Here is a 22,450-nt window from a genome sequence, read left to right as displayed (position 1 = left end):
TATGGCCAAATTGCATGGAAGACAAAAACATAAGCAAATAGAGAGAAATATATATCATATAGCAGGTCCAGCCGTCCAGGGATGTTGGATCTAAGAAAAACTGGGCCATTATTTAAACTGGTTAGAACCGTCGCTAATGGAATATTCACACGACTCAAAGCTTTGGCCCAAATCCTTTACCATGGACGCAGTTAGAAGGCTTCACAGTTCACATCCTTCCCTCTTTGCCTTCTGGTTCGGTTAAATATCCCACCTCGAATAAGACCCAAAACCCAAATGTTTATTGGGTTCGATTCTCTCTATGTTTTATCTTTTCAATCTTAAACCCTAATTTAGGAACAGGATCCTAACTTCATATTGAAATTTGAAATACCAAATTAAATTAGAGAAGGCTCATGATTGATACTACCTCTACACAAGTGTGTACATGCAATGGCTGCCACAAACATTCTACAAGTTCACAAACTCTCTCCCTCTCTCTCTATTCGTTTGATTCTTTCTTTCTTTCTTTCGGGTGTGTAAAACACCGAACTTGGAAACAAAATAAAAGGACAAAAAACACACTATATAGTTATAATGTACATTGTACAACAGTAAACATCACCTTCTTGAACGTTTCCTCGACCTGCCTGCACCACCTCCCACCAACTCTGACTCACCATTGTCTCTGCCCCTCTTCCCTGTAGCTGCCACTGCCACAGACTCGGGTCTCTTTGGCGGCCTCCCAACCCCTCTTTTCACCTTTGCATTCTCTTTCCCTCCTCTCCCGCCGCTAGAACTCCGAGTAACCCTCTCGTCCCTCTTGATCCCTTCCCTCTTCCTACCCCCCCTCCTCTTCTTCTCCTCCTCCCTTCTACCCTCTTTGCTATCATCCTCGGAAGTATCATCATCCTCTATCATTTCACTTGGCGAATTTAAGAAACTCGCCGCGCCTGCCTTCTTCTTTACTGTGTTTTCCTTCTTCTCCATCTTAACCTCCAAAGCATCATGAGAACTGAGCTCATTCCCACCATATTCATGCTTTATGTCACCACCTTTGTTGCTCATTCTCGAGCTTCTCCGACCCATTCTTTCTTTACTCCTTTTTTTCCTAATACCCTTATCCTCCATCTTAACAAAAGAAACATCATTCTTTTTCTGGGTGACATTTGGTTTTTCCTCAAGCTCCTTCTCTCTTTTATCTACTTTCCTATTAACGCCTTGGGTAATCAAAGCTTTCATAGAACTTTGTTTCCCACATGCCACTATGGTAGAGGACTTATTGGGTTTTGAAAGTGAGTCGGGTTCTTGTTTGGGTTCGGGTTTCACAATTCTTGTTTTGAATTTCTTGGGGAGCTTATTGGTTAGCTCCTTACATACTAGAGCTCGGAACTCCTTGGCTGCAACGTGCTCAGAAGAACCTTTACGGAAAAAGATGACACCATTGTTGAATATTAGGAGGACATCACGGAAGAACTTGTGAATACACTCCTTATAGACACCTCGATCAAGCCTGGATTGAACTGTTTGGAGATCCATGTGTTGTCTAATCAAGCTTTTGTACCTTTCTGACTCCTACAAAAAAAACAGGGGATAATTAGGTCCTATTAAAATAGAAAATATGTTTTGTCATTAAAATAAATATATTAACAAACAATTTAAAGGATAATTTTTTCTTTATATAAACTTGTATTTTTCCCGTGTTATAAAAATATTTTGACAAAACAAGTCCTTAACTTTTACAGAGTTAGGAGCTAACTTATTATTTAAAGATTAATAATTCTTTGAAAAAAAAAATTACCAGGGTTGCCACCAGACCTCTTTCTCTCTTCTTTTTTTTTTTTTTTTTTTTTTTTAGTTTTTGTTATTTTTTTTTACAAGTAAGCAATAAAGCACTACATCTGTTTGGGTTACTCAAAAGAAAAATATTAGATATTATATTTTTATCTAGCTTATGTGCCAGTCCTTAACCAACCCTTGAAGTTTTTTTTTTTTTTTTTTTTTTTTTTAACAAGTAAATATGCTGTATAAAAAAACATTTTCTCAAGCGTGGACCCTACCAAAAACAATTATAAAAACAAATTTTATCTTTATATCACATCACACTACTTTTTCAAACCAAAAACATAAAACACTCAAAACATATTAACAAACATCATCATATATTGGTATTCCTGGTATTTCATGTTTTGCAATTCTTTACCATACATGCAGTATCAGTAGTACTATACCCATGTTATTGTTTGGTAGAACCAACTACCAAATGATCATTTTGTTAATTTTTTTTCTTCTTTTTTTAACTTACTTATTCAAACCAAAAACGTAAAACGCAACTCAAAACATATTAACAAACATTATCATATATTGGTATTCCTGGTATTTCATGTTATGCAATTCCTTACCATACATTCAGTATCAGTGGTACTATACCCATGTTATTGTTTGGTAGAACCAACTACCAAATGATCATTTTGTTAATTTCTTTCTTCTTTTTTGAACTTGTTATTCAGAGGGGCAGAATCGACATTGCAACTAAATTTAACTTACGTAGTCCTTTAAGTAGGGGAGACGCAATAATGTAGTGTGTTGTGAACCCAGTAATTTTTTTGCGTTTCAAAAGTTGTATGGTTTTAAAATTCCACAAGGAATAAAGTAGAGAAGAAAACGCCACATCGTTTCGCGGAGGGTGACTAATGCTAGAAAAAATTAATGAAGGTACAAACTGAAGGACTATTTACATTGCCCACTTGGGTCAAAAGTTGGCGTATGAAAGGGAGGAGTCCGTGAGGGCCAAAAGCGAAGAGCTTTCCGTAGAAAAGTATATAAAAGAAGTGCTAATTATGGAATTAAAAAATTTGCACGTAACAAGGGTGTCATAATAGTTAAAAAAAAACATCCCACCAACTCAACTTCTATTGACCCTTGGATGATTCTAAACCTTCCTATCAGCCCCAAGAGAGGGAGCCAAGTGGGCCAGATTGCAGACTAGACCAAAAGGCAAAATTGACTGAATAGGAAATACGAATGAGAATTGAGAAGGCACATTAGAGTAGGTGTGGCAATTTATGGTTGGGCATCGAATTCAAGTCCATTATAATTTAATAAGATAATTAAGCACGTCATACACATCAACTATACCATGTTAATTTCGTGTTGTGTTTGTATTAGGTTCGCCGGTCATGACAAAAATTATCATTCTTACTGTCACGTGTCGAGTCGTGTCGATGCACAGCTATAAGATTATACGAGTCAAATTCTTCAATTCTAATTTGTCAATATTGTGTTGTGTATGTGTCGAGTTCACAAATTGTGTCAAAAATTGATAGCTATACATTGGAACAACTTGAAAAAGAAAGTGCCTAAAAAAAAAGACCACCCTCTATCTTCCATAACAAAGTATATTAAGCCAAGAGGATTACTAGGGACTCCTATGTAGTCAAATATATGTTTATTGGCCGTCTTTACTACGCAACCGTTATTAATTTATCATTTAGGCTATTTGGGGAACATATGCTCATACACACGAAACCGTGTAGAGAAGACATAATTTATCCCTAGCAAATGGCGTGGCGAAGGTGACAGTCCCTTCACTTCGGTGCATGGGTAAGGCGGCAGTCTTTGAATCATATGCCGCTAGTGCATGTCTGTCCTATATCTTCGCTACCTGGCTGGCAAGACATGCCATCCAAAATTATGCAATAAAAGACAACACCGAACAAAACAACGAATCGGGGAGGCGGGGAACGAGTTTAAACCAATTAGAGAACTTATTTGAAAAAATGAACTTATTTTGAAGGAAAAAAAAAATTACGCCTTCAGTTCTTGTTTGACTAACTTAAAGGAGTAAACCCATACGTCCCAACTCCAAGCCACCACGAAATGTCACGACACGTTATGAGAACGTATGAAAAAAATGTACTTTAACCCCTAAAATGAGAGACTTTTATCGTTTGTGATATTTTAATCTCTTCAGACTATCATTTTGTATGATTTTTTTATTATTATTATTATTTATAAAAGAGCTATTTGATTAATTCTGAGCATTTTAACACCAAAATCTAAGGGGGGCGTAAATTACAACAAAATAATAATTTGAATGAGTCAAACATCCAAAATTAAAAAATTACGGGAGTTTATATAAGAGTAATATAGGTATACTCCCATTTCTACACACAAAAAATATAAATAACCCACCCTCCCTCTTCTCTGGTCGGCATCACCCCAACCACCTAACCTGACCACTCAATCTGATGGCTGCGACCATCAAATTAGATGTTCGAGGATAGTTGCAACCCCTTGATAGATCTAAGGGTGATCCTCTTCAAAAGTTCGGTTGAAATGATCGAGCATCCAAAAAGAGGTTGGGCTGAGGTGATAATGCCACGTTTTAGGGATATATGTGGCAATGCCAAGTCCACCTCAGGGAGTAAAATGGGACAACAGCTAGCATTTTCTTTTTATAAAAATGGTATCAACTTTGAGGATTAAATGTAATTTCTACTATGATTACGCAGAAAAAAAAAAAAAAATTGTAATTTCCCTTATAAAACTACAAGCCAAGTCGAGGGCTCGAGTGCTCGAGGCTCATGTATGCCAACAAGCCTAAGCAGTTACCAAGTTTAAATATGCACTAAACGACGTTGTTTCAAATTCTTAACTGGGCCCGCCTGTCCCATACCATGCACCCCACACCATTTATCAACATCATTGCAACCATTTTTGGTCTCGTAGCTCATGCTCATGTGCTCCATCACAGTACGCCACCGTATGGTCCAGTGCTAATTACGGAAACGCCCCCAACTAAATCAAAAATGAAACTGATATCCAGCTTGTCGCCATATGGTGTTCTGTGATTGGTTCACAAGAGATGTAGCCGAGACGCATCAGGTCCGTTGAAATTATGATTCTCCTTTCGTCTTTTACACACCACTTTTTTCCGTTATTGGTTGTTTTTTATTTTTTTTTGTATTTTTTTTGTATTTTAATTTTTTAACAAAGAAATATTTGTTAAGGCGGAGGATACCTGGCTCCGAAGCCGCCGCTCGAAGGACGAGCCGAGCCGATGCGACCGGATGATCCCGAGGAGCTTCACCAACGGCTCAGATTTGACGGCCGAGGCTCGTTTCGTGGCGGGAGAAACCTCGTCACCCTCGGGCTCCTCGCCGCTGCTACTACCTCCAACAACACCACCCCTTCGACGTCGTTTCTTCCTCGACAGGCTGGCCGAGCTCTGCACGTCGCTGCTTTGCTTCGACGTTGCTTCCTTTTCCCGCTTCGACTCACCCACCGATTCCACCTCGCCGAGTCGACCCGACCCACTCGGCTTAACACCTATATCCTCCTCCTCTTTACCATTATCAAACGAAGAATCGTTGCCCGGTGCGGGGCCGGCCCGACCCGGATCCGGTTCATTTCCTACCAGTTCGGGTCTCACTTGCTCCGCAACGACGCCGTTTTGCGGTGGCCCTTGACCGTCGCCTCTTTGACTCGTGGAATTCGACTCGTTGAAAGAGCGATTGTCTTTATCATCGGAGAGAGATTTCCCGGCCAGATTCTCCGGCTCCGGCGCCGTTTCTCGGCCGTCACCTTCGAGATCCTTCTTCAGATCCACCGCTTCCGCCTCCTCCTTCAAGCTCCGCTCTCTATCCTCTTCCAACCTCTTCACCTTCAACTCCAACGACCTGTGAAAACGAAAACAAAAACGCTCAGATCTCAAACCACGAAGAGAACCCGATCTTTCCCGCTCAGATCTCAAACCACGTAAATTCGAACGCCAATATTTACACGATCGACAAGTCGCGGCGCTGGACCTCGCGGCGGAGGTCCTCGACCCGAATCCGACGGAGCTCGTCGACCATGGGAAGCACGCTGGCAGATTCGTCGTCGTTTCCAGGCATGAAGCGCTTCTTCAAGTCACCGTACTTGTCCCTACAGTACTGGGGCGTGAGAGTGGAAGGCAAGGTCGAGCACCGGCTCTGAAGCTCCATGGCTATGGAGTCCCAGCTGGTGGTGCCGTGGCGGTTCACGGCGCACGCTAGCAGGAGCTCCTCTAACGTGCCCCAGGGTTGCGCGCTTGCTCCGTGTTCCCTATCCATGGTCCTCTCATTTCATCATATCATTTAGGGTTTTTGCGTCTCGATATGGGTTTGGTTCGGTGTCTCCCTTTTATGTCCTGTTAGTTTTATTATGTGTTTATATGCTCGTGGCGCTTTTGATTTATATATATATATAAGAGAGAGCGAGCCAGATGGGTACATACATGTATGTGTTTATATATATATATATATGTGTGTGGTTTTCTTTCAGATTTTGCTTTCTTCGTTGTTCGGGAGATTTTTTGGTTTTGCACACAAACGCATTTGGGCTTGATCTCCAGCTCGCACCACCTTGGCGCAAAGATGGGGTTTTTCCTCGTCCTTGCTTGCCAAAATTCTAAAATGCCCATGGATTTTTCTTATTATTATATCCCTATCACTACGAGCTTCACAGTCACAAAGACCTCTGACTGTTCTTCTTCCTGATATCATGGGCCTATGTGGGACCCAGAAACATACCTGGTTTTGGTTCAACCAAGCCCAAGGGATCAACAATCCCGTACCCCAACAAGTTTTTTTTTTTTGCCAGAGTGTGGGATCCACCTGCTTGCTAGAATAGAAACTGTTTTATATTTTGCTAACAATTCAAATAATAAAACTATTGTAAATTTTTATCCATAATCAACCACGCTGCCCTTCCAGATGCATAATCTTTAATATACATATCATATTTGAATAATGTATGTTAAGTCTCATTGGTTATTACAAATAATGATATAAGTTTTTTCTTATTGAAAAATTATGTGAGAATGATATGTTATAAAAATAAATGTCAATTTAGTAAACTAAATTTTATAAGAAATTCTTCCCCTCAATTTCAACGAAAATTGTGTCCTTAAGAAAAAGTATAACATAATACTCTTACTGTGTAGGCTGTTTTCCATTTTTTTTTTTTTTTTTTTTTGATATCTTTTTCACCCATATGAGAAACCAAATCTCCACTCATTTGGCAGTTTTCTCAAAGATTGGTAATTTTTAACACAATTAGAGACTTATAGATTTAAGTTTAACTCGTTTAATTAAACAGGATAGGTTATAATTGACCTATATATTGTTATGTACATGCTTCAATATGATTCGAATCCAACATGTAACATAATGGCAGATAATTTTGGACATAATCTGACACGAACTCAATACAAAATTAAAGAGTTAGAGTTGAGATATTTAACCCGTTTAATTAAAATTTTCAGGTTAATGTTGACATATACGCATGTCTTAACACGATCCGAATTTAACATGAAATACAAATTACCACCCTTAATTTTCTCCCTTTAACAACTCAGATGTTTTGAATTTTGATGGGAAAATTAAAACATGAGGTTTTTTTTTTAAAAAAAAAAAATTAAATGTAGAGAAAGGGTTACAAGGGAGGATATTTTTCACTTTGGATCCGGATTGAATAAATAATAGGAGATCCTATTGGAATGCTTCCAAAAGCAAGATTGAAAGCGGCCCACTCTACTAAAAAATATGCTATGAAATTGGCAAAAGTCCAAGAAGAGAACAAATCCGGATTATTAGTTGCTAAAAGGACCAGAAGCGCATCCCCTTCAAGTAAGAAATTACTACAACCGGAAGAGATAGCTAACCTAGTAGCGATAAGAACTGAAAAAGCTTTACCAAGAAGACCATCACCACTTGTCAGTTTGTGAGTGACCACGAAGCCGATGAAACTTGAAGATTCACTAATAACAGCAGTAGCTACATTAAGTCATTAACAAAGGAATCGCTAACCGTCACATCAAAATTACCTTTGTAACTACCTATTTGGGGAGGAACCCAAAGGAAAGGAAGAGAAACCAGAAGTAATCATTGGCCAATTAGGAGAGCTTCTCCAAAGAATTCGACCCAAATCACAATCCAAAAAGATTTGACTTAAAAGTTTCAATAGGTCCTTTGCAGAATGAACAAGCCCAAGTTTCTTCATCCACTGCTGTCATAAAACGTCCAATATTTGCTCGTGAATATCCCAAACAATCTTCCAAAAAAGATGTTTAACCTAGCTTGAATCTTCAAACCCCAAAGGGTATGCAGGCTGCAGTGGGAAGAGGGGGAGTTCTACCAGAAAAGATACAGAAGAAACCTCATGAACTAAATTGACCGAGAAAAGTCCTGAAGAACCGGGAGCCCAGGTCAATTTATCCAGAATATTAGTCTGAGAAAGATATGAGTTTAATATGTATTGAAGTGGTACTCTTAGCCGTTGGATGGTTTGACAATCCAATTATAGTCTTGTATATGTACGGTTTGATGTTGAGGTGCTTCGGTATTAATAGTCTCATATAAACAATGAGAATATGGAAGATCATATCCTATCGATTAGATATGATAATCCCGTCCAATTATTACATTTTGTTTGCTAGCAGTTATTTTTGGTATTCGATTCGATTCTGTAAGTGGAAAAAAGTAGAACAATTATTCAATTAATGACGTGTCTTTTTATACATTAAAAAAAAAATCGTGATTCTCTACACTGAATAATAATAATAATAATAATAATTCCAAAGAGGTAACTTAATCGGTTGGAACTACACCTAATGAAGCGAAGGTTACTAGCTCGCTCCCCTTCCCCTCTTGTGCGAATATATCAAAAAATAATAATAATAATAATAATAGTAGTGGTAATAACAACAAAATTGTCCAAAAAAAAAAAAAAACAATTATGTTTTCTATGAGCTACTTTTGGTGTTGATTCAATTATTCAAGTGGGCAAAAAGTAGGACAATCATTCAAATTAGAACGTGTCTTTTTAGGCTTATTTCCAAAACATTTATGGTGATTATCTAGGAATGTTTTTGATTTAATTATCACATTGAAAAACAGGCTCAGGGAAAAAAAAAATCACAATAAAGATGGAAAAATAAGTTAGAGTAATAATAATGATAATAATAACAATAATAATGATCGCGAACATATTTGAACTTTGAAAAACGGTTGTCTTGCCAACGAGCATGGATAGTTGACCAAATTGCACGTAATTTAAACAGTTCTTACAATTCGATCAGCAAATTGTAGGTAGTCGCATTCCATTAGGCATATATAAGTGATTCAATTACCTTTGATATGAAATAATTGTTGCAACTCATGCCATCAACAAGATTATGAATTTATTGATAAACTTGTTCTATGAAAGTATCAAAAGCTCAAAACTTTGGCTCAAACCGGACATTCCACAGCGAGTGAGAACTCCGATGGTAACGCCCAAAGGGGGAAACTACACTGGTCGCCCATTCCCACCTTTTAAATTAAAATAAAAATAAAAAAATAAAAAATAATTAAAAAAAAAAAAAAGCTCAAAACTTGGTTTCGTTAAAAATGTAACTATTTGGAGTAATATACCAAAAAAAAAAATGGTACAATATAGGTTTGGTTATTTTTTTTGTAATTTAGGAAAGGTCAGGGGTGGAAGTAGGAAAATAATCTTATAGGTAGGTAGGATTCTACATTTTTGAAGGTAATGATATAAGATTTAGGAAAGGTCAGGGGTGGAAGTAGGAAAATAATCTTATGGGTAGGTGGGATTCTACATTTTTTAAGGTAATGATATAAGATTTAGAGTGCCCTTGATATTGTTATTTGGTAAACAAAATGTTATTTCGAAAACAAAAGCCGCGTTTTAAAATTATACATTTTAGATCGCTATTTCTAAATCACAAGTTTTAAAATTGTAAATCTAAACGAACCCTTAACTCATTATTATTAAAATTACAGTTTGTTTTTAAATCTGGTTTTCACTATTTGGTTATCTTTCTCAAACGTTTGTCAAACACTAAAAAAACCCTTTTTTTTTTTTTTTTCTTAATTTGTTATTTTAGTGATGGTCGTATTACCTTCAAATTATAAACTAGGATCAGGAAATTAAGAAATGATACATTTTATGGTTTTAATTATATTTTATAGATTTAATGGTATAATATATATTACCACATAGTGAATACACTTGCACATCATTTAAAATTTTGACCGTAAAATTAATTCTCTCTTGTTTCACTTGAAATAAAGTAGACTGTCCAAACAATTTGAGCTAACCATTTTACTTTGAGTAATACTACTCTTTATAGCATTTCACATTGGTTGTGCTTTAAGTAATTTTTAATTTTTTTTTTTAAAGTGGTTTGAAATGGAGCTGATGTAAAATGAGCGTGATAAATGAATGAAAATTTAAAGTTGATGCATCTAGTGGTGTATATAATATTACATTATTTAATTTTTTTTAAAGAGACATACCAACATTGACGTTACGTGCACAATTAGATATATCAGCTTTAAATTTTAACCATAAAATAAATATTACCTATTTTCTTTAAAATTAAAATGTTTAATATTTCGTAATAAATAAGCGTAAAGAATATATTCCGCTCTAATAAATGAGTGTTGGGCCACATGTCACACAAAGTACTAAGAGTTTTAATGGTGTCAGCTGGGCCAGCCCATCCCCCACCCAACAATATTTTTCTGCACAGCCCAAATTTGAAAACATTGTGAATTTCAGAGGAGCGCGAAAACTGAATCCTCGGTAATTCAATTCCCACTGGTCCCTCTCAAAAACATCAAGTCCAACTCTATAATAAACCCGAACGCTTTTCCCTCTTTCCTCAGATTCTCAAATTAGAGGTGGGACAATGACGAGGAGGACTCGAAGCAGAGATGTTGAAGCGGAAGAAGCACTCAAGGCCGTGAAGCGCGAGCGAGTCGACTCGGCTGCGGGTCGCGATGAGTCACCGACGCGGTCGAGCCATTTGGACCGGAGGGTGCTCCGGTCCAAGTACCTGGCAGTCATGAATCTGATTAATGGTTTTGATTTTTTTCATAGACAAATGAGTATTTCTATTTATTTGTATTTTTGTTTTGTTTTTTTTTTAAAAAAAAAAAATTGTGGGTTTTTTGCAGAGGAACGGGAGGATTTAACGAGGGCTGACTCGGACAAGTTCAGTGCTATAATTGGTGAAGTGGAGAGGTTGCATGAATTAGGTATTCAAATTATGAAAAGTTGATTTTTCTTTTAACAATATGTGTTTGGTTGCTGAGAAAATGAAAAAACATGCTCTTGAAAATGAGAGTTGGGTAACAATATTGGGACTTGTTTATTATATAATGTGTCACATATTTAACAGCTGGTTTTGAAAAATTGGAATATTAATGAATAAAAAGCTCAAGAACATGCTTTTAGACACATATGATAAATGATGTGGTGATAAAAAGTAAATTATTTACTTAAAAATAATGAAATTCCAAATAAAATTATCTATTTGGATGACTTCAGTTCAGAAGCCGAGGGAGCAATTGGCTGATGCGGAGGCACTATTGGGCATTGCTAATTCTTTGGCGACATCTGTAAAATCACATTCCAGTGAGGGTGTTACACCTGCAGATTTTGTTAACTGTTTGCTCAATGAATATGGGCAATCCAATGGGGGAGTTGCCCCACAAGAGAATGCTCAGATTATGGTCCGGTGGAAAGATATTGGGCTTGCTGTTGCACCCATTTTCAGTAAGGCTCATGGGTGTAGCACCATGTGAGTTTTTTTTTTTTTTTTTTTGGGTTATTGGATGAATAGTAGTCATGTGCATTTGTCCTTACATGAATATGGGCTAGCTTAATTGTTTCATTTTATTGTTGTCTATGTTAATTTCTAAAGGGTTGGACCTATGAATACTGAGTTGAAGCAACGGAAGACTGTGGTTCATAGAAGGCGTGCAAAGCCAAATGAAACTGCTCGTCCCGAAGAGGTGAGATTGCCTTCTGCCCCAGCTTTATTGTTTATGTTATCGTGATTAAGTGTGCTATGTGCTTTGCGTGTGAGATTTGTCCCTGATGAAGGATAGAAGATATGGGCAATTACTATTGTAGATGAGAAATTGTAGGCTGTGAGAGATCAAATGCTGCTTTCTGTTAACAAATATAACATTTTATGTCGATTGTGGCTTTAAATGGTGCTTTTTCTTTATTTTGTTTTGTTATTATATTTGGCATAAAGTCTTCGAGGTATGTCATATGTGTGTTAGGATTTGATTTTGATTTGTCTGTTTCCTAGCTTGTCTGTTATTGCAAATTGTTCTCATAAGATCTAAAACTAGTCACTCTCTTGTAAACTACTTGTCTGATGCTAAATGTTTACAGTTCTCTCATGTAATTTCTCTGGAAGTTTGTCCCTGCTGTCCAATGCATCTTTATTGTGTATACGTGGCCTGATATATCATGATAATGCCAAAGTTTGTGTCCAATGCGTCTTCTACCTTGTTCTAGCAACAATTAGCATTCAACCAGATTTGTTATTCATGTGACAGCTTGATAGCACTGGGGAAGAAGAAAAAACAGATACTGACAAGAATATGTCAACCATGTTTGAGATCTTGAGGAGGAAGAAGCGCGTCAAACTTGAGAGTTTGATATTGAATAGGAAGTCTTTTGCACAGAGCGTGGAGAATTTATTTGCATTGTCATTCCTAGTTAAAGATGGGCGAGCTGAAATAACTGTGCATGAAAATGGTTCTCATCTTGTTTGTAAGTTCATATGCCCAAAATGAATTTGGAGTTTTTGGTTCCTCTAAAAGTGTGCTTTCTGCCATCTGCTCTTTTGGCTTATTTGTATGTGTTCCTTTTCAGCACCAAGGAATGCTCCTGCTGCCAACTCGGTTATGTCAGGCGAGGTTGCTTACGGTCATTTTGTGTTCAGATTTGATTTCAAGGATTGGAAGGTATAAAATAGTTTTGGCTTCCATGAATGATATTTATTTAACAGAATGTTATAGGATTTTTAGTTGTACTGTGAAAATTGGTTCTTAATTTTTTTTGTTAATTTTTACAAGTACTGATCAGATGACTAATTTTCACTGCTACACCATTAAGTTATATGACAGTCATATAACAATCCACTAACTAGCATTATTATTATTGTTTTTGGCGCTTTGTACTGACTTTCTGCAACAGTACCATCACAAGCAGAGCTTATTTTATTGATTGCTAAGCCCACATTAAAGATAGATGACTCATGTTGTAGCCTTGGATTCTTTCTCTTGATAGCATATCTGATTTTCTTTGATTATCTTTGTATGATATTTAATCTTTGACTATTTTTGTTTTTCTGATGCTTGTCTTACAGTTAATGATGGATGTTGTAACACTTGGAGAGGAACTGATGCCACATAGAAATAACTCAAACCTGTCGGTTGCTTCTCAGGCGGAGCCAGCATGCAACAATTCCCAAGCAGCATTAACATTACCCACAACCCCAATTAGGAAACTGTCTAGGAACCGTGGCCTGGTTGTGCAGGAAGAATACGTTGTAGAAGAATCTCCCGACAATGACGATGGCGTTTCTAAGAGAGCCAATGCAATCCGTAGGGGCAAGCGTAAGCTTAATTGAAGGCTAGACTTGGTAGAAATGTGTCATGGATCTAACATGCAGGGTTCCTTCTCTTTTTGTCCAGTTTTGCCTGCTGCATATTTATCCCACAATGTATATATGTAGCTTTTAGTTGTTTTACAATCTATGTATTTCTCTAGGTTTCAACATTTTGACACTTCTCCCCCATTGGGTTGGTTTGACTTTTGAGCTTCGCAACCCCCTCTCTGCTACCTGATCACTCTAATGTTACAGACCTTAACACGAATGCAATTTTGAGAATGCTTGGCAAAATATGGTTCCATACTTATGGGTTTTGTTATATTTTGGCACTTGGATCTTTTGTCTCGATTAGCATATTACGAATTTTAGCAGCATTGATCTTATGAATCCATCAAACCAGTGCGACTTAACACATCATGTATTCAATCGCACTTTGCATACAAAATCGCAGAGTATGTATCTCACCATTTTTTTTTTCAAACTCACTTTTAAACAAATTACTTTTTGAGATTTTGTTTAAAACACTCTTTTAAGTGTTGGGCTTCAGTGAGAACAACTTTCATGTTACTGGTGTCATGCACATTGAGACCCTCGTGCATGACTATGGAAATTTGCAGAAACATCTATGAGCACAGATATTTAAATTTAAAATCATTCGGATTCGGAATAATCAGTAAACATTGCAGTCTCTAAAGAAAGGGAAAGAAAAATTCTCACAACAAAACGGGCCGCTGGCCAAGCCATCCTAGCTTGAAGCCAAATAGAAAACTAGCTGCATGACAGCCTAAGTAAGAGTCCGGCTAACAGTTGACCAGTTTCTGGTTAACCCTAGTGCTCAGCTTTTGGAATGTCGAGATCCTTAAATATTGGGCTGTCAACTCCGACACCCATCGCGTTAAGGCCATTGTCAACGTATATAACTGCACCGGTGATAGCAGAAGCCAAAGGTGACGCTAGAAAGGCGGCCGTGTTCCCCACTTCCTCTGTTTAATCAGACATGAACTTAGCGATATGTATAGAACGGTGGAACGAGGAATAAAGCATGTAAAACTGAACGATGACTAAAGAAGTTTGGAAAGTCACCTGCAGATAGTTCTTTTTGCAGAGGTGCATTGACTAATGAATAGTCAATCATCATGTCAATAAATCCAATTGCTTTTGCAGCACGGCTCCTCAGTGGACCTGAGGATCAAAACCAAAAGAGACTTGATTATCCTGAGTAAATCAAGGTAATGTTGATAACAAGAAATAATTCACATCTTCAAGAAGCCTACGTACCAAACTAGATCCAAAGAGTCAAACAGATAAATTTATACAATTATTAAGGCACTAATAGCTGTAATTTAGTTGAATTAAGACTTATTTCGGTGGGAATTACTCGGACATTATTAATTAAAGAGAATACATAAGCATGATTTCCAACCATCTAGAATTCAGTCATTTTAGAATTGAAGCTAATTCGTACTTATCAAAAGAATTGAAGCTAATTCATGAAAGTTAAGGGGAGCTTAAGATCACAATCCAGAGAAGACAATGAACCGGTTAAACCACCTCTGGCAAGGGCAACTAGACACCTAGTTTATGGTGGAGCAAGATGGGTAAATGGGTTAAGGGCACAAATGGTCTCTAGAATTACCAGCCGATCCACATAGAGAAAAGATACATCAAGGATTCTATAGTTATAGTACATCCTTGAACGGAAGAGAAACCTCCCACCACTTAGATTACCATATATAAGAGATCTTTGAAAACCCAACAAGATCATATATTCCAAAAGTAGCATACATAATAATCTTGTAAAGCAAAACATGCAACGGTTTAATGAACAAGCTGAACATGGCAAAAAGTAGTATCTATTATATGATTTTCTTGACAGACATCTGAAACACATGTTGAGCAACGGTTTAATAATGAAAGAGAACCTCGAGGGGCCTACAAGGTAGTTACATAGAATCCGAGAGAGGAAACAATTAAATTTAATTCAAAGAAAGGACCAAGGTACCAGCAGATATGCTGTTGACTCTGATTTTGTGTTTTCTACCCGCTTCAAAAGCAAGCACCTGAATGAATCAACATATTTACAAACAAAAAAACACATCAAACTAGCTAAAAAAATGTGGCAAGTTATAATTAGAAATGCATAGGTAGAAAAGAAATGCAAACTTACTCGAGTGTCACTCTCCAGAGCAGCTTTTGCAGAACTCATACCTCCACCATATCTGCGTTTAGAATATCAGAATTCCATCACCCTATGAGAAGCGACAATTCAGTAAACAAGAAAAAGTCAAGCAAACAAAGCATGGCAGACATACCCAGGAATGATCCTCTCGGATGCAATATATGTAAGAGAAATTGAAGAACCACCTGTAACAGCAACAACCAACCATATATGAGTTGCGAATATGTGCTTGACACAGTAAATCTAGCCCAATTTAGAGTAAAGAGCTAAGAAAAAGAAGAAAAGAAAGCTCAATTGGATAGTTGAGTAATGAAGTGTGCCTGGATTCATTATTGGAATGAAGTGCTTGAGTAAAGAAACATAGGAGTAACTTGATGCCGATAGAGCTGCAAGATATCCTTTCCGGGATGTCTCCAACAGAGGTTTAGTGACCTATTAAAGAGGTCAATAGTTATTTAACTCCAACATAAATTCACATAGATATTCCACGATTAAAAAAACCTTACCTCTGGTCCATTTGCAAGTGAGTGAACAAGGATGTCAATGCTGCCAAAGTCCTTCTTCACAGATTCAGCGGCTTCCTGCAAGACAATTTAGAAGCAAGTAGAAAATTAGTAAGCGCATCTTGTTTAATAATTTTGGTGGTCTGCATGTGCTGGTATAAAGGTCAATGTTTTAGTGAAATCTCAAACCCAGTAATAAGGGGGAAGGCTTCTAGCAACTGAATATTAAGAATGGCTATAAAACAAATCAAATTAATATATCAGACTTAATCTTCCAGCCAGCAAATAACTTTATGATAACATTTTTATAATTCACAGGCTTGACAAGGTAAAAGGCACAACAACTAGGAAAAACCTTCAAACAAATGAGCTGATGCAGATCCAATAGTGTCACAACTGACAATTAATTATTATTATTTTGGATAAGCACAACCGGCAATTAATGACAGGTGGAAGTTCACTGATTCTATAGAAAGAAAACATCAGTTAAAATAAAAGACTGAAAGACCCCAGATTACAGCTAAGAGTTTAGTCTTTGGATTGGATATAAGTCACATATAATAGGAAAGGAATGTGCTCTCATGAAATAAGAAGAGCAATGTAGCAGGTTTTGCAACCTCTCATTTAAGCTTTTCTCATTTTGAGAAGACGCATACTAACAAATTATGGAAGCAGTAAACCACCCCCTCATAGATGTCGGCTTACATTTGACACTTTACAGAATTTAATAGCATGCAATATCCCTTGATCATCACTAAGTAAAACAGCAGCTTGTAGCTTGTTCAGTTCTCTATAGCTTGAAGTATGAAACCTTAAAGTTCTAGAACAAAATTAAAAATTCATCTCAAACCATAGCAGGCCTATCCCAAAATCCAATTGCTTACATTAATCACATTACATGCCTTTTAAGAAGCAGGAACAGATGAAGAAAGACAACCGGAAGGTGATACTCATTGTTTCTGGGATTTCAATCTGAATACATCATGTGCCCTACATCTAGGTTCATTTATTCAAGTGCAACCCCTAGGCGAAGAACCCTCTTCTCATGTGGATTTTGACATTAACATTTCATTCAACACAGGCTCTTCAAATTCGTCAAAAAATTAAATAAATAAAAGCAGAAGTAACAAAAGTGGAATAATATGAATTTGTACCTGAACAGTCCAATTACTAGATCCTGCATAACGCTTGTTGGTTTTTATCTGCAAGAAGTAACGAGATAACATGTTAGTGAGGATATATTTGAGATTCAACCCATTTCATATTTTCCTTTTGTAAACTTTTATCTCCATTACATCTTCGGGTACATCCTCAGGGTTGTCAAAGACTGCATCTAAAGGATATACTTTAGTAATCTCCATCAAAGAGCCATCTGGTAACCTGAAAAGTCAAATTTCTTGTCAGTAGAGGGCATTTACAAGTACTGACCAGTTTTCATAATCAAAAACTTACACACGTGATTCGTCAAACTTTCCACGTCGCAGGCTGGATTCAAAAATGTTCAAAGCCTAGAAGAGAAGCTTCCTAGTCAGTGATTATATCATTTTACAAACCTGAGAACCTTATTTAAAAAATAAAAAATAAAAAAATAAAAAATAAAAATGCAAATACAGTGCTTATGACCAGGCTGATTTACTTACAGGCACCCATGTGCCCACGAGAATTTCAGCACCTGCAGCAGCAAGGGATTTCGCTATTGCCCAACCATATCCATGGTCATCAGCTACACCAGCAATAAACGCCCTCTTACCTACACAGAGTGCTCCAAGTGTTAGTGCCTTTTTTTTCTTCGTAAACATGCATGGCTTTTTCCCCCTGTTGTAAGTATCAACTTGGTGGATGGACAAAGGCCTGGCCATTAATCAACTTGGCAGATAGACAAAGGCCGGGACATTTATATATGTAAACATTAAATATTACTAGACTAAAAGCTAGCAATTCAAGGAGAACAATTGCAGAAGTTGAAAGACTGCACCACCAAAAAGTTAGCAACCAAAAAGGGGTTGGTAAAATGCCAATATCAGAATAATGTATAGGCTACAGCTACAAGGCTGTTTTTCATAAGCGTAAACAGACAAAAAAAAAAAAGAGACAACGTTTAGAAAGAAAGACGTTATAGAGGTTGCTCTTTCAAATGCAAAAGTTTCTACCATCAACTTTGAAACACCATAGGAGCACAAATTGATAGATCAAAGGAAATTAGAAGACAAATCATTACCATTACAAGCTATCCATAACAAGAATACAGAAGGAAAGTGAAAACGCCGTAAACAAAAGACCTTTGAAACTCATGAAAGGAGTCACATACATACAAAAAAAATAAAAAATCAGGACCAAAAAGTTAGGGGAAACAGAAAAGAGAAAACTGACCTCTCAAATCAATTGGCAACCCTGAGACAGGCTTGTTTTCACTAGTATTAGACATTGCTTTTGTAGCAACCTTATTGAATTTAATAGAAGATGATGTAAAGCTCCGCTGGAAAGGTTGTACAGACGATATATGACATGCACTTGTAAGCTTATTCCACGTGGCTGCCTTGGAATTACCACCAAGAATTGCAGCACCTGCCTTGAAAAGTCTGCGAGAAGAAGAAATGCATGGTCTTGCCGCTGCAATTTGCAGGCTGGAAGAGGCTGTTGTTGCCATCTCCAATAAATGAAATCTCACAGTGGAGAACAGAGACCTATATGAATTAAGGCATTGGTATTAATACACAGAAAAATGTATACCAAATCTAACCAATGAAAATGCCAATGAGCACTTAGCAAAAATGGGCGAGCTCACAGGTTCATGATCCACTGCATGTGTATGACTGATCAGTCGGAAAAAGAAAGAGGAACACCCCCCCCCCCCCTCCACACACACACACACACACACAACCAAAAAAAAAAGCGTATGTAAGAACTAAATATGACCTATATTGTGTAAATAGTATTACTCTTGCCCAAAATTTTAGTCTACCAAAACAATTTCCTCAAATATCTCAAGATATACCTTGCATGCGCAACTTCTGCTGGAGTTTGAAACAAACATATAAATCTAGACACAGCTAGTTCAACTCAACAATCCATAATTACAGAGGAAGACAGAAACAATCCTTGGATTTGAATGCCTAAAGCATATTCACATTGCATGTTAAAAATTAAACAATCCATTGTACTGATTGGAGACATTGCAGCAAAAGCAGACAGATATCATCGCCACTGATGATAGCAATTACTTGCAGGTAACAAACTACCAAACAGTATCAAAGAATTTTGCTCTTTAAGTAATTATATTGTGTTTCTTCTTTACGATAGTATTACATTCAAATCAATGACTGCCAGTCCAAATTTCATTCTTTTAATTTTTCTTGAAATCATTCACGCTATCATTCCCAAAACCCTGATTTGTTAAACCATGCTTAGGAAAGCAAGTACCCCCTTAGTTTGGTACACAGCAGAGGAAAATCTAAGAGAAACCCAGAAAATAAAAACACATAAATCAAAAAAAAAAAAAAAAAAACTCTACCCAGAGACACCCTTAAGTACACAGAACGGGAAAATCTAAGAGAACCCAGAATATAAAAACCATAAATCAGCAGCAACATCAAAAAACTAAGCTGAACCCAGAACTACACCATCACGGATTAAGTCAAATGTAGACATTATTGTGACCTTAAAAGTCTAAAAATTTCAACGACAGCAACAACAACAAAGACTCACAGAGAGAGGAAGAGAGAGAAAGGGAAAGAATTTACCTTTTTGCGAGAGAAAGCGCCAATGCTGAGAGCAAAATGGTGAAGAGAACGATGAGAGTGTGTGTGCGTGTTTAATAAGTAGGAGTTGGGAGGGAGCTATAGACTAGAAAGCGTGCGGGCATCGGAAATGTCGAAAGGTAAATCAGATCGAAAGTTTTTGCTAGACTTCTCTAAAATGTGCAACACTTTTCTTATATTTAAATTTAATTAAATAATATATATATATATATATATATATATATACCATCTTGTTTTATCATATGCAAAATATATAATCCATCTGGTTTTATCATATGCAAAATTACTAATTAAGTTATAATTTTGTTCTATTGTTAGAAAACTATCTTCATGCATAACAATGAACGGCCAAAATATAAAACTATCACAGAAAAAGAACATTTAAAGTATTTTTCTTTTTCTTCTCTTTGCTTTAAGCAATAGTTAAGTAGATAAAGTTTTCCTCTAAACTAGATTGAAAGAATTTTCTTCGACTTAATCTATAAAAGTGACATGTGAGATGCACACGAGCTTGTCCCGGTGATATTCAATTCCTAAAAATAGTTAAAAGTTTATATTTGGTATGAGAAATGTTATACATTAGACTTATATCTCATTTTGTTGATACAGTAAGGACACTATCAATCAATACTTTGAATTTTTTTTTTTTTAAACAAGGGTTAATCCGAAGATTGATTAGCAATGCCACATAAATAAAATAAGATAAAATTATAATATATAGCATTTCTTATTTGGTAAAGTTGAAAAATACCTATTTACTACCTATATAGTATCTGGTACCGCCCAAGTACAGCCCATAATGCTTAATAAACTCCCCAACATGCCCAAAAGCCCAATATTGAGTCGGATCACGGACCAATTTGCACCTTTCTCACATTTTTGTGGTCAAGTTTACCGGTTTAGAAGGCTAAGCCCACTTATTTATAGGAAGTTCAAACAAACCTCTTGTGCTAGGCCCAAAACTCATGATGGAGTAGGCTTTGTAAATGATAGGGAGCTTCCATTGATGAACCAAGCCCAATTGGACTAATAAATTTATACCCAAATGGAAACGTAGAAAAAAGATAAAGAGAGAAAAAAATAATTGTGAAGTATAAGGCTTTCCTTCAAACTCCATAAGAATTTCTTTTAATACGGTAAATTAAATTGATATGTGTCTAAAATACATATAAATTTTAAATGCATTTTTAAAATTTATATGAGAAATCACAGACAATTTAGATTTATGTTAGTTTAAGGGTAATGTTTCTTTTCACACCGATTGATATGACGTGTATTAAGTGACTTTCTATGTCAACCACTTAAACACACCACATTAACGAGTCTGAAATGGGTGTGAATTGAGTTAGAGAAAATTCATTAATCCAAACGAATATAAATAAAAACATAATTTGTGGAGCAAGAAAAAAGCATTAATTTGGAAAATAAAGATGCTTGTGGAATGGCAAACGAATCGTATAATATAGGTAGGTGGGTGTTTGGTAGAGGAAAAGCCTGTTTTGTTGGCCGAAGTAGTGGATGGTGGTGGGTTCTCACCTTGAAGAAAATAGCCCAAATGTGTATAATTTTGTAATAGTGCAACCCACCTTGGATCGGGTTGGTCCATTTGTCACTTCAAACGGATAAATATCACATGACTAAACTATTTGATAGTCTACGTTTCAGATTGTTTGAGGGCCACAATATGCATATCTTCTATCATTACCAAGTCCCACACAGAAAAAAAATATGTTTGTCGGTTAAGGGTGATTTTGTTTTTGGAATCCAAAATGAAATTGCGGAAAACTATTTAAGATTAATTAGGAAGACTTACTTTTATTTATGTAAATTTAGGAGACTCGTGATTTAATATAGTATCAAAGTAAAAATTTTAAGTTTAAACTTTGTGTCGGTTAATTTACCTTTAATTTTAATTAAATATTTTATGTATTGAGCTTCACTTATTAAAAGTGAGTTTGAACCTACACGTGAAAGAGAGTCTAAGAACATTAATTAAATAATTAAATCAACTAATTTACACCATAATTGACATTTCTTATATCCATTTCCCTAAAAATAAAAATAAAAAAATAAAAAATAAAACAGAAAAAGAAAATAAAACATAAAGATGGTGAACACCTCAATAATTGTTAAAATTATTAATTAAATAATTAAATCAACCATTTTATATTAGCTTAAAATTTTGAAATAACTTGTCATTTAGAGCATGTTTAGAATTGCATTTGAGAAATATAATTTTTAAATCAAAAAAGGCTTTTTGGCAAAAGCTTCATTTTTAAGCTTTTGCCAAAAGTGCATTTTGACAACTTTTGAGCTTTATGGACTCTTAAAAACGCTTTCAATTTCTTTTACCAATTCAAAAGACTTTTTAAGTATTAAATGCATTTTTAGGCCCTTTAAACGCATACCCAAACATGTTCTTAGTATAGTATCATACTATAATGTTTAAGTTCAATTATTTAAACCTTATATCTGTCATTCACTTTCCATTTCAAATGGTATTCGAACCTTATCTATATTATTCACCTTCTATTTCAATTAAATATTATATGTGTTAAACTTCACTTAAGAAAGAATATTAAAA

General features: G+C 36.1%; 3 protein-coding genes across 3 annotated transcripts; 1 reads left to right on the top strand and 2 right to left on the bottom strand.

The window, feature by feature from the left end:
- Nucleotides 1-363: 363 nt before the first annotated feature.
- Nucleotides 364-6,345, bottom strand: LOC132162746 (uncharacterized). The gene is made up of 3 exons (XM_059572975.1): nt 5,764-6,345; nt 5,003-5,660; nt 364-1,554 (listed from the first exon to the last, which is right to left on the bottom strand). The coding sequence occupies exons 1-3, from the start codon at nt 6,072-6,074 to the stop codon at nt 601-603; spliced, it is 1,923 nt and encodes a 640-aa protein (XP_059428958.1). The 5' UTR covers nt 6,075-6,345; the 3' UTR covers nt 364-600.
- Nucleotides 6,346-10,611: 4,266 nt separating this feature from the next.
- Nucleotides 10,612-13,729, top strand: LOC132164342 (non-structural maintenance of chromosomes element 4 homolog A-like). The gene is made up of 7 exons (XM_059574839.1): nt 10,612-10,871; nt 10,968-11,048; nt 11,341-11,593; nt 11,717-11,807; nt 12,366-12,582; nt 12,685-12,776; nt 13,181-13,729. The coding sequence occupies exons 1-7, from the start codon at nt 10,700-10,702 to the stop codon at nt 13,442-13,444; spliced, it is 1,170 nt and encodes a 389-aa protein (XP_059430822.1). The 5' UTR covers nt 10,612-10,699; the 3' UTR covers nt 13,445-13,729.
- Nucleotides 13,730-14,036: 307 nt separating this feature from the next.
- LOC132163512 (enoyl-[acyl-carrier-protein] reductase [NADH], chloroplastic-like) lies at nt 14,037-20,002 on the bottom strand. The gene is made up of 13 exons (XM_059573823.1): nt 19,849-20,002; nt 18,479-18,792; nt 17,749-17,858; nt 17,561-17,616; nt 17,404-17,488; nt 17,263-17,310; nt 16,112-16,186; nt 15,926-16,037; nt 15,739-15,790; nt 15,594-15,645; nt 15,429-15,486; nt 14,510-14,608; nt 14,037-14,409 (listed from the first exon to the last, which is right to left on the bottom strand). The coding sequence occupies exons 2-13, from the start codon at nt 18,753-18,755 to the stop codon at nt 14,255-14,257; spliced, it is 1,179 nt and encodes a 392-aa protein (XP_059429806.1). The 5' UTR covers nt 18,756-18,792; nt 19,849-20,002; the 3' UTR covers nt 14,037-14,254.
- Nucleotides 20,003-22,450: the final 2,448 nt, after the last annotated feature.

Source organism: Corylus avellana, chromosome ca10 (assembly GCF_901000735.1).
Source record: "Corylus avellana chromosome ca10, CavTom2PMs-1.0".
Lineage (NCBI taxonomy): Eukaryota > Viridiplantae > Streptophyta > Magnoliopsida > Fagales > Betulaceae > Corylus > Corylus avellana.
The sequence above is the reverse complement of the archived record's forward strand: the minus strand, read 5'-3'. Positions and strand labels throughout refer to the sequence as shown.

Bases quoted from the DNA above. Each gene is read 5' to 3' on its own strand.
- LOC132162746 (XM_059572975.1), bottom strand. From the start codon at position 6,074: ATGGATAGGGAACACGGAGCAAGCGCGCAACCCTGGGGCACGTTAGAG. The intron at 5,661-5,763 runs GTAAATATTGGC...TCGTTTTCACAG, and splicing joins CGCCGCGACTTGTCGATCGT to GTCGTTGGAGTTGAAGGTGA. The intron at 1,555-5,002 runs GTATCCTCCGCC...TTTTTTTTGTAG, and splicing joins AGCGGCGGCTTCGGAGCCAG to GAGTCAGAAAGGTACAAAAG.
- LOC132164342 (XM_059574839.1), top strand. From the start codon at position 10,700: ATGACGAGGAGGACTCGAAGCAGAGATGTTGAAGCGGAAGAAGCACTC. The intron at 10,872-10,967 runs GTTTTGATTTTT...GGTTTTTTGCAG, and splicing joins AGTCATGAATCTGATTAATG to AGGAACGGGAGGATTTAACG. The intron at 12,777-13,180 runs GTATAAAATAGT...CTTGTCTTACAG, and splicing joins TTGATTTCAAGGATTGGAAG to TTAATGATGGATGTTGTAAC.
- LOC132163512 (XM_059573823.1), bottom strand. From the start codon at position 18,755: ATGGCAACAACAGCCTCTTCCAGCCTGCAAATTGCAGCGGCAAGACCA. The intron at 15,791-15,925 runs GCACACTTCATT...TTGCTGTTACAG, and splicing joins CATTCCAATAATGAATCCAG to GTGGTTCTTCAATTTCTCTT. The intron at 14,609-15,428 runs GTACCTTGGTCC...TTTGATCCTCAG, and splicing joins AGTCAACAGCATATCTGCTG to GTCCACTGAGGAGCCGTGCT.